The sequence below is a fragment of the Dryobates pubescens genome, chromosome Z (assembly GCF_014839835.1).
Source record: "Dryobates pubescens isolate bDryPub1 chromosome Z, bDryPub1.pri, whole genome shotgun sequence".
NCBI lineage: Eukaryota > Metazoa > Chordata > Aves > Piciformes > Picidae > Dryobates > Dryobates pubescens.
In genome coordinates, this window is record NC_071657.1 from 4,948,109 (window position 1) to 4,960,071 (window position 11,963).

Consider the following 11,963-nt stretch of genomic DNA (forward strand, 5'->3'; position numbering starts at 1 on the left):
ATTGTTCCAAGTGATTAGATGCTGTAAGTAGGTGAGGGCCAATTTGTTTCTAAGCTTTAGTGGCAGCGGCCTTATTAGTAGAGGAGGCCCAGAAAGTAACGTTTTCTTTTTGTTCTTGTCCCAGATCCCACCTTCGGGATTCCCCATCCATGAAATTCAAGCTGGGGGTAAAGTGTTAATAAAAACTGGGAAAGGAGAGTCGCTAATTTCCCTCTGGGAAGGATCTTTTCTTGGTTTTGTTAACAACAGGTACAGCTCTCCGTACTGCAGAAAAAGGGGGGACACATATTTCGTGAGTAGAAGGAAATGGGCCTCTGAACCTGACTGACTGCACAGAAAGAGCAAAACCTGCTTCAGCGTGAATTCCACATTACTTACGCAGATGGTCTGAAGGACCTCCGAGCCTGCAGTTAGTGCTGACAGATCAGACAGGTACTCAAATAAATGTAACAGCTCAGTCTGAAGGCTCTGGAGCTCACCAGACCAAGCCACCTTTTGAAATATCTGATATTGTGTGACATCGAATCTGCACTGCAAGAAACCATCAAGGAAAGCCCCCGTTTCGTTCCGTGTACGAAACATCCTGGGACTTGATGTCACTGGGGATGGGTACCTTGTAAATGTTTTAGATTGTTAGATTGTTGTAAGAAATGTTGTAAGAAATGGTCTTTGTTATAATCGAGGAGTATTTTACCCTGAGTGCTGGGAAGAGACTCCAACTGAAATCTGAAGTCTTAAAGGGATCTGTAGGCTTCCTGGAGAATGTAACTGCTGCCAAGAAGATACCATACCCGGCTGCTGGTTGCAACCCGGTAGGCTGAGGAGGCAAAGTTAACATATACCGGTGGAGCCTAATCTTGATCCTAACCCTAGTTTTGTATAAGGAGTCCAATCAAAATCTAAGACCATGTCCCCAGGTGTGGATAAATTCTTCTCCAACACTAGTAATGGTAAATGGGTTGAATTAGTAATTAGGCCTACTAAAACTTAGAAAAGCGATGGTAATTTTTTTCTGCTGCACTATGATTTTCTGCTATGTATTTTTGCTAGATTATAATGAAAGTAAGCATAGGTGTGAGAAAAGCTGAACAACTATTCACTCGAAACGGGTTAGCTTTAAATTTCTTACGTGCTGGGAGTGTGTGTGGCCATAAATGTAAGCTATTGTAGTTACGTAAATAGGTTTTTTGGACGATGTTTCCTGTGGGTTCAAAAATGTTAACTTCTTGATTACCCCGCCCGAGCCCCGCGCTCCCCTGTGCCTCGCCTCGCCTCGCCTCGCCGCGGCGCTGCCCGGCCGGCTCCGGCCGTTGCTGAGGGGATCGGAGGGGCTCGGCGGCTCAGCCCGCCCTCGCCCCGCTCCTGCGCGTCCCCGCCTCTGTTCCCTTTATTTACTCCGCCTCGCCCCTTTGCCCCTGGAGCTGGTTTTTCGCCGCCCCTGCCTCTGGGCTGCCTGTTCAGCTCGCCCTGCTCGCTGCCCCTCCGCGCCTGTGGCCGTGTCCCCTCTCGCTACCGGCGGGGATGGCGCCGGTGACAGCCTGAGCTGGCAGGGGCCGAGCCCCCCGCCGCCGCGGGAAGAGGAGGAGGAGGAGGAGGAGGAGGAGAGATGAACCGTTCCCAGCCCGGGATCGCGCTGCTGCTGTCGCTGCTGTGGGAGTGCACGGAGGCCAAAAAGCATTGCTGGTACTTTGAAGGATTCCATCCTACATGTTATATATGTCGCTCCTGTGAGGATTGCTGTGGCTCAAGCTGCTGTGTAAGCTCTCTCTATCCAGCGGCTCTGGTATTTCTGGTTCCTTTTGATGATGGGAGTTCTGTTCTGCTGCGGAGCCGGTTTCTTCATCCGACGGCGGATGTACCCTCCTCCACTAGTAGAAGAACCTACTTTTGACGTGTCTTACACCAGACAACGAGTCAACGCTGCATCAGGGTCACAACAGCCTGGAGTGCCGTATTACACAGATCCAGGGGGCCCTGTGAGGAATCCCATGGCGATGGCTTTCCACGTCCAGACCAATAGAAAGAAAAGTTAGGATGTGTAAGTTGCTTTTTGGCAGAGACTGGAGGTATCTGTGGGGGGAAGTCTCCGCGGCCCAGCGCATTGTCTCGCTCTCCTTTCTTTCCCTGCTGCTTGCTCACTTCTTTTTTTCATAAACAGCTCTCAGAAGAAACTTGGAAATTTTCTTCTGCAGCCCATTTATAACAGTCCGTAATCTCAAAGAACTAATTCTTGAGCTTATAAAGTGTGGTGGTTTAGGCTGGGTGCTGGCCCAGATGCCACTGCGCAGGCCACACCTGGGAGGTCCCAAGGGGTGGGCCCAGCCCAGGGGGTGGTCACAGGGACCAGGTATTCCATTCCCATAATGCCCTGCTCCCCTATAAAAAGGCCTTGCAGGGTCTTCACTTGCTCTTTCGTCCCCTGCTGCTGCCTGGGTGAAATGGCGTGAGCTGCCTCCCTTGGGCCTGCCCAGGCCCAGGGCTGAGTTGGGGGCGGGGGAGGAAGGAGCCCTGGGGGGTGGTTTGGGTGTACCCCCAGGTGGGGATGGGATGTTCTTGGGTATGTTCTGGGATCTTTCTCTTTATCATGATGCTTGTGGATCTCTGTAAAACTTTCATTGTTGTTTATTGTTGTTTTCCTATTTAAACTTTCCATCACTTTTGCAATCCGTTTGCCTGAGTCGTTATTTCTGCCTGTGGTGGGGAGGGGATCTGCCCCAACCGATTACATAAAGTCAGTTAACAGATGAAGACCCACAAAAATTCTAACAGTGGGGAAAAGACAAGCAAGGTAGGTTTATTCATTACTTCACCCAATGGAAGAAGGATGAACCACAAACTATTACAAGACAGCTAACACTGAACAAATCCACGGGAATTTTCTTCTCCTTCCAGCCCTATCATCTACAGATGCAATGGAAGACTCTGCTCCAGGAGCTGCAGGGTCAAGAAATAGAAACAAGTTCAGAAAGTCATTATACAAAATCATGGAGAATAGATCTCCTGAATGCTATCATAAATAACAGCCCAGTGCAGCCAAGAAGACCCAAAACTCACTGTTGCTGGGAAAAGCATGACCTATTTCCCTTCTCATTCACTAACTGCTACCAGTAGGGATGGGCTACAGCTGAAATTGTTTTCATTGAACTGGTATGTTAATTCTTAGGAACTTTTCAGAGGTACTAACCACCTGCTGGTTTCAATTGTTTCTGTGGGGAAAAAAATGTTTTGGAAAAAAATGTTTTGGAAAAAGCACATTTTTAAAACCATAGGAATTCTCAGGTTCCATATGGCAGCTACCACCTCAAGTGCCTACACCTCTGCACCACCATAATGAAGGGCACAGTCTTTACCCCTGATATGATCAAGACAGTTTTCATGCACGTCCTCAACACCACCCCCGTGTCAGGCTGGAGCAGAGAGGACTGCCTCATGCGCATGGCAGATGTCATGAGGTACCTGCACTACGCTCTGGAAGAGAAGCAGCTCGACAGCTTCTTCTTTGGCAGTGCAAAGGTGCCCAAGGAGATCATCTTGCCTCCAGACTTCAGAAGATCTAAGCCACCCAACCTCTTTGCGCATCTGGTGCAAGATCAGGCTGCCTACACAGAGGCATTGAGACAGTTTGAGGAGATTGAGGAGGAGCTTTTGGAGAGAGTGATCCCAGGGATCCTAAAGGAAGAGGCGTGCATGGAGCTGTGCCTCAGGAGGTGTATGTCAGCACCTGGAGACTGAGCAGCCTTTCCTCCTCCGTGCCCTCAGTGTCTTCTGGGAACTTTCCCCTCTGTACATAGTGGTAAGTCCTTGTTATTTGAGCAAGTGCTTCAGCTGTGTCTGTGTTTTGCTTTGTTGGGAAACGTGGCCATAGTTTTGCTGACTGCTCTCCTCCCCCAGAGTCAGGATGAGCACCTTGGCAGAAGAGCTGATGTGGTAGGCTTTGGTTTCTCTGATTCTTGTACTAAGGCTTCTGCCATGGGGCAATCACAAGAAATTCTACCCCTAACTACTTCCTCCTGGATCACAGGGGAACTATACTGCTCCCTGATTCAATCTGCCAGCTCAGGAGGCCAGTTGTCTGGAACACAACCTGCCCTGCTATTAAAAATGGAGGCAAAGAAGGTGTTAAATACCTCTGCCTTTTCCTCATCTTTAATTACAATATTCCCCACCATGTCCACTAAGGAGTGGAGGTTATCCTTGCCCCTCCTCTTGCCATAAATATAGAGGTGTATGCAGTATTAAATAAATGTGTGGTTCCATGGGTGGATTTTATTGTTAATCTCAGTTTGTTGAAAAGACTGCACCGCAGGGAGTACTTACAGGTTCTTCTCCTGTTTGTCATTTTTTTTAGGCAACATTAGAGGCATCATGGTCAGACCCACAGCAGTGCTCCAGAAGGAGGATGAGTGTGGTATTCAAACATTAGTCAAGATTGTATTTCCCTGAAGGAAGTAATATAAAAACCCAGAATAAAACCCACAAAACACAGATCTTAACTCTCTCTTAATTTGCTGTTAAAATAATGAAGAAGTTATGTTCCTGTACACAAGTAGACTATTTGGTTAAATACTTTCATGGTTTCTGGCATCTGGGTTCCTAACATCCCAATGTATGTTCATGCTATTCATGTTATGAGAAGAAGGGTTGATCAGAAAGTGGGAACAGCATCTCTATCTATCTCTATCTCTCTATATCCTCTATGTCTGTAACCTCAAAGAACTGTGATTCTTGGGCTTATAAAGTCAGTTAACAGGTAAAGGCCCACAAAAATTCTAACAGTGGGGAAAAGACAAGCAAGGTAGGTTTATTCATTACTTCACCCAATGGAAGAAGGATGAACCACAAACTATTACAAGACAGCTAACACTGAACAAATCCACGGGAATTTTCTTCTCCTTCCAGCCCTATCATCTACAGATGCAATGGAAGACTCTGCTCCAGGAGCTGCAGGGTCAAGAAATAGAAACAAGTTCAGAAAGTCATTATACAAAATCATGGAGAATACATCTCCTGAATGCTATCATAAATAACAGCCCAGTGCAGCCAAGAAGACCCAAAACTCACTGTTGCTGGGAAAAGCGTGACCTATTTCCCTTCTCATTCACTAACTGCTACCAGTAGGGATGGGCTACAGCTGAAATTGTTTTCATTGAACTGGTATGTTAATTCTTAGGAACTTTTCAGAGGTACTAACCACCTGCTGGTTTCAATTGTTTCTGTGGGGAAAAAAATGTTTTGGAAAAAGCACATTTTTAAAACCATAGGAATTCTCAGGTATTGTTTCATTTCTAAAGTGATCATGATTTAGTGTATCAGTACTGACAGAATGAAAGCTCTCACCACATGTTGCTCTGTCTGCTTTCTTGGGGTTTAAAACAAATCATTAATAGTTTCCAGCATGAATAATTGAGAATGAAAATTTGTAGACAGGCAGTCAAAACAATCAGGCATGCTGAGAATTTTGAAACCTTGAGAGGGCTGGCTTAACAACCAACAAACACTATGAAAAAAACACCGAGATAATTACTGAAATCAAAGCTTGATGATCCAGAAAACTATTTACCGACCACATTAAAGAAGAATAAACATTCTTATTTAGTTGATAATGCAACAGTAAAATTGCACAAATCTGAAGTGGGTGTGGGTCATCAAAATGAATCAGTTGCTTGGGTTACCAGACATAACATTCAATCTTCCATTTGTTACATCTACTAGGAGAAAACAAACACTTGTGTAATAACAGCAGAACACCATTTCCAGAAAACTACCTTCCCCTTTCTCCTTAGGAAGATGTTCCTGCATTGCCCTACTTATATCCCAGCTGTAGTGGGTTTACCTTGGCTGACAGCCACTAGATCAGGTTGCTCAAGGCCTCATCCAACCTGGCCTGGAACACTCCCCCGGGAGGGGGCATCCACAGCCTCCCTGGGCAACTTGTTCCAGCATCTCAGTTCTCACTGTAAAGACTTTCTTCCTGATATCTAATCTAAATCAACCCTTCTCAAGCTTCAAGCCATTCCCTCTCATCCTATCACTATCCTATGTATTTGTTTAACATAAAGACCATTCCCCTCCCCACCCTGCTTCATTTGTAGTTATTTTTTATAGTTAGGCTGAAATAAATCAACTGCAGTTGGTCACACTGGGGACAGTTCAAGGACACTGACATCTCTTGACAGCTGAAGGATTCAGAAGGAGAAGTTGTGCAGAGTGCTTGCCCACATGCTGAGTATGTCAGATCCTAGATGTCAGTATCAGTTACGTTGCTGGTCTTTGTGCAACACTTGGCAAGCTATTTTGGTGCTATGTTTTATGCTAGTTTTAACTCCTGACTCTTTAAATTGTAGATGTTTGGGCATATTCTATGCATAGATCTGCCACTCTGGATATTAAACACATTTCCATTCCCAGTTTTAAGGATAAAAACAACAAAACATGACTGTTAAAGTTTGGATTACATATAATGTCAGGTAATTAGTCATGAAGGAAGCACAGCATTTCCATTCCCAGTTTTAAGGGCTTGTGCAGGAGAGACTGACAGATAGGAAGGCTCCTTACCTACTAGATTGTAAGGAAGTGATGTGTAAGCAAAGGAAAAAGGAGATTCGTACTCCACCTGAGGTGCGTTTAAAGCTGTGTTGCTAACTTCTGCAACTACTTCCCAGTCATTCATTCCAGTATATGGTTGAAGTGGAGCTGTAATTTTACCCTTTGTTGCAGTTTACCTGTCCCTCCAGGTAGTTTTGTGCCTACAGAACTGAGTCAACCTGAAATCACTGAAACCTCACTCATGGTCGCTCAGGCTGCTTGTCTACAGCGATGAGGAATCATACAGCCTTCTCCTAGTTAGATTATTAGCAGTTTTGTCAGTCAGTAATTGGTGTCCGTATTGAGTACAATGTACATAGGGAGTACAAGCTTGCTTTCAGATGATTCCTGAGTTTATGGTAAAAAATTCACAATTACAATGTGAATTTCCATGTCATTCTTAGTCTCCCTACTGTTCTATTGAGCATATTGTGGTGGCAACAGGATCGTTCTCCTTTAAATCACCGCTTGTGGAATTCTAAGACCCTGCTCACTGTGGAGCGAGTGCATGTCACCTCATCCAGATAAAAAGGCAGCAATGTGGTTTATTGAGGCAGATTAATAATTTGACAAATTCTGAATGAAATTCATAGCATTTAGCAGAAATTAACAAAGGTTAATTGAGGTTCAGTTTGATACAAGGTCACTGCATTACTTACTGTAATGCAAGTGATTAACGTGATTGGATTAAAATATTTGTGTGAGTATAGAATCACAGCACCATAGAATCATAGACTAGTTTGGGTTAAAAGGGACCTTAATGATCATCTAATTCCAATTCTCCTGCCATTTGCAAGGGCAACTCCTTCTGGACCAGATTTCTTAAGGCTTTGAACTTGCAGGGTCGGAACCTCCACAACTTTAGGCAACACTTTCCAGTGTCTTACCACCCTTGTGGGAAAGTATTTCTTATTAACTTCTAATCTGAATTAAGCTTTTTCCAGTTTGAAGCCATTCCCCCTTGTCCTGTCAGTACATACCCTTTCAAAAATTCCCTCATCAGCTGTCCTGTAGCCCCCTTCAAACACTGGCAGACTGCTATGAGCTGTTGCCAGAGCCTTCTCTTCTCATGGCTGAACAGACTTAACTCTACCAGACTTGAGAGGAGAGGTGCACCAGCCCTCTGACCATTTTTGTGTCCCTCCTCTGGACACGCTCGAACAGTTCCATTTCCTTCTTTCTTTGGGGGCTGCAGAAGGGCAAACAGTAGTCCAGGTGGAGTGTCATAAGAATGGAGTAGAGGGGCAGAATCACCTCTCTGAATCATGCTGAATTTCTTGCTGTGTAGGGGAGAAGAGTAGAAGAGCTCTCATTTAAATAGAATCTTGGCCGTTCTTGCAATTTTCAGGTACTTTCAGCTGGAATCTTCCCCTTTATTTCTGTGCTATAAAGCTTTATTAAGCCTTTATAAAGCGATTATTATTTCAATTGTTCTCAAAATTTCTGAATCTCCATTTTATGCTAATCCAATTCTAATACTTGTTGTAATGATAACAGTGAAATAGGAACCTTAGGAGCAGAAATTACTTTCTCCATCAAGCTTGCAAACTGAAGCAGAAAACTTCAGCAAACGAGTTAGGGCTGTGACATGTGTAGCACATACGTGCCAGAAGTGAGACTTCACCTGAAGTTCAAAGCCTCTTTAGGCGCCCTTCATTTTGTGGTGGGTTGAAATTAACGCCCCAAACATTCACTTTGCCAGACCAGCTCAGCTGGAAGCAAATGAAAGCTGTATTTCCAGGCCAACCTACAATCTCCCACGGAATGCAATTAATATATACAAATATACAATATTTACAATATTTTACAGATATTTACAATTAACAAACAACACGAGAAGCCTGTGGTCAAGAGACCAGGGAAGCTGTCTCTCTGCCCCTCCCACCCCCTCTGGGCTACAACCTCCCTTCAGGTAGTTGTAGAGAGCAATAAGGTCTCTCCTGAGCCTTCTCTTCTCCAGGCTAAACCATCCCAGCTCCCTCAGCCTCTCCTCGTAGGGCTTGTGCTCGAGGCCTCTCCCCAGCCTCATTGCCCTTCTCTGGACACGTTCAAGAGTCTCAATGTCCTTCTTAAATTTAGAATTATCTTTATTTCCCTTTTCAATTGTCAATTTATTGACATTTTCCTACTTTTCTGATCAAAATCTGTAACAAAATTGTAAAGATATAGCCTGAAACTACCACACATCCAGAAAAAAGGGTTGAATAGAACAAGAAAGAATTGTAATCTGGTTTAGAATGCATGAGAAAGGTGGAGAAGTCTGCAGAAATTTAAATAGAAACTATCAGGGATCCATAAACAGAGTTCACAGTTCTGGGAAAAAATGGGGTTTCTGCATTTTCAAGCCATATGATTTATAAGGTGCTGTGAGTTCCTTCCACCCTGTTGAAGCCACTGTTCTGAGGGCAGCTGCTGGGTATGTGCAGAGTGCAGGAGTTCTTAGCTGACCAATTGCACGCTGCCTAGAGCAGAACAAGAACACCCATGTGTGCCAAGAACAGCATCCTCACGTTGTCACCCCTGCATTGGAACATGCTGCAGAAGCCACCTCCTTGACGTGCTGACACCTCTTACTGGGAAAAGATTTTAGCTTCTATATCTGGTTGGATTTTACTGCTTGGTTGATAGCAAAGACTATAAAAACAGCCACTCTGAGATAGAAGGGGGCTGGGGGGTGGGGGGGAGGGTAGGGCTGCTGGGGGCTTCTGTTTCTGTTAGCTACTTCTTCTGCCTAGGACTTTGGTGTAAGGATGCTGCTAAGCGTATACTCAGGACTTCTGTTAGCTGCTTCATCTGTTAAGGGCTTCTGGGACTTCTGTAAGTGGGACTCTAAGAATATGTAATGCAAGGGATTCTACAACACAGCAATAAAGGATTTCTGGGAGGACTTCTCAGGTTCTCTGCTCTCTGCTTTTCTGGAACACTGCTGCAACGGGGTTCATGCCTTCATTGATCACCCAACGGACTCTGAATCAGGAGACCACCACCCCCCAACCTTGCCCCTCCCCCACATGGAATTGTTACTACTTATCTGCCTGTAGCACGTTGGGATGGATGCCTGACATTGGAACTACAGGCAGGGTATATTGAACTTTCAGTCATTTTTTGTAGTAACCCTGGTGATGATTTGGAATACTCTCAGGCTTCTCGTCTTTCTAATGAATAGCATAGGAGTTCGGGAGATTGCTTGCCAGAAAAGTGTTGAATGCAGTCCCAAGGAGTCTAAACAAATATAAACCCTGTTCAGATGAATTTTCCTAGATTTCAGAACTGTGTATAGTACTGGCTGGAGGGCTGAGCCCAGAGAGTAGTGGTGAATGGTGCCACATCCAGCTGGAGCCAGTCACTAGTGGTGTCCCCCAGGGACCAGTGCTGGGCCCCGTCCTGTTCAATATCTTTATTGATGATCTGGATGAGGGGATTGAGTGCATCATCAGTAAATTTGCAGATGACACCAAGCTGGGGGCAGGAGCTGATCTGTTAGAGGGTGGGAGAGCTCTGCAGAGGGACCTTGGCAGGCTGGACAGATGGGCAGAATTCAACAGGATGACATTCAGTAAGTCCAAGTGGCGGGTGCTGCACTTTGGCCACAACCCCATGCAGTGCTACAGGCTGGGGTCAGAAAGCAGCCAGGCAGAAAGGGACCTGGGGGTACTGATTGACAGCTGGCTGAACAGGAGCCAGTAGTGTGCCCAGGTGGCCAAGAAGGCCAATGGCATCCTGGCCTCTATCAGAAATAGTGTGGCCAGCAGGAGCAGGGAAGTCATTGTGCCCCTGTACTCTGCACTGGTTAGGCCCCACCTTGAGTCCTGTGTCCAGTTCTGGGCCCCTCAGTTTAAGAAGGACGTTGAGACACTTGAATGTGTCCAGAGAAGGGCAGCGAGGCTGGGGAAAGGCCTCGAGCACAGCCCTGTGAGGAGAGGCTGAGGGAGCTGGGATTCTTTAGCCTGGAGAAGAGGAGGCTGGGGGGAGAGCTTCTTGCTCTCTACATCTACCTGAAGGGAGGTTGTAGGCAGGTGGGGGTTGGTCTCTTCTCCCGAGCAACCAGCACCAGAACAAGGGGACACAGTCTCAAGCTGTGCCAGGGGATGTTTAGACTCAAGGTGAGGAGAAAGTTCTTCCCAGAGAGAGTCAATAGCCATTGGGATGTGCTGCCCAGGGAGGTGGTGGAGTCACCGTCCCTGGAGGTCTTCAAGAGGAGATTGGACGTGGCACTCGGTGCCATGGTTTAGTAGTCATGAGATCTTGGGTGACAGGTTGGACTTGATGATCATTGAGGTCTTTTCCAACCTTATTGACTCTATGATTCTGTGATTCTATGCCTACAAATGTATACACTCTACCCTACGTGTAACTATCAAAAAAAGAAAAGGATAAAAAAAAGGTGTTGCATAAATAAGCCAGGTTAGGATTTTATTCTTAGTTTGGAGAAAACCCACTTTTGTTAATACCAAAATGCTCAAGAGAAGCTGTACCTTTTTATTCTATAATGTACTTTCAATAAGAGTTTAATGCTATGGACTCAAAAAACCCACCTATGGTCTAGTTGATTAGGTGGTGTTGGATGATGGGTTGGATGCCATGATCTCGAAGGTCTCTTCCAAGCTGGTTTATTCTATTCTAATATTCTCATTCTAAATTGCTCTGCTTAGTTTCTTGGAGGTTTTGTGTGTCTGTGTGTTTTGTTGTTGTTTGTTTTGGGGGGGTTTGTGTGTTGGGTTTTTTTCATGGTGATTTGGTCTGGGTTTTTTGTTTGTTTGTTTGTGGGGACTGTTTTCTGTTTTGTTCACATTTGGTGGGTTGGTTGGTTTGGTTTAGGTTTAAACCTTGTGCAGTTTTTTTATTTCTATTGAGTATGTAAAGCTTTAGCCAAAACAGGTATTTGACTCAGGCCATCTGCTTCAAAGAGAATGCTTAAAATGATTGTCAAAAGGTTCAACTGCTCTGTTTTCCAATTACTCTTCCTTTTTTTATGTCCTTCCATAGATGTAAAATTTAGCTTTATGCTTGGCCTAGGCAAGGCAGACAAGGTGTGAAGCATGAGGACTGAACACCAGTAATGATATCTGTTTTCCACTGTGTAGTTATTTATCTTACTGTGAGATGGTGTGGGGCTGTTTGGGGTTGGTTTGGGTTTTTTGCAGATTGAATTACCCTGCTCAACAGCTCATCCTGTCAAGGAGTGCCTTGACAAATCTAGGATTTGTTTCAGGCAAACTGAGACACAATCAGATTTTAATCCTCTACCAAACTGAACATCAACTGTCAACTGTCAGCTCCTGTTCTGTGTTTGTAAAGATCAGTTTGTGGAAGTTATCGATTTCTTTCTCACTCTCCCTAATGCTTCTTAAGCTACTCACCTCTTCCCTGAGCTCCAT

The 11,963-nt window shown here is 45.1% G+C and overlaps 1 protein-coding gene across 1 annotated transcript; it reads left to right on the forward strand.

The window, feature by feature from the left end:
- Positions 1-1,577: 1,577 nt before the first annotated feature.
- LOC128899508 (vesicular, overexpressed in cancer, prosurvival protein 1-like) lies at positions 1,578-2,033 on the forward strand. Its single transcript, XM_054178895.1, is given in 2 exon segments — positions 1,578-1,758; positions 1,760-2,033. Coding segments are annotated over 2 exon segments (426 nt in total). The 5' UTR covers positions 1,578-1,606.
- The last annotated feature ends 9,930 nt before the right edge of the window (positions 2,034-11,963 follow it).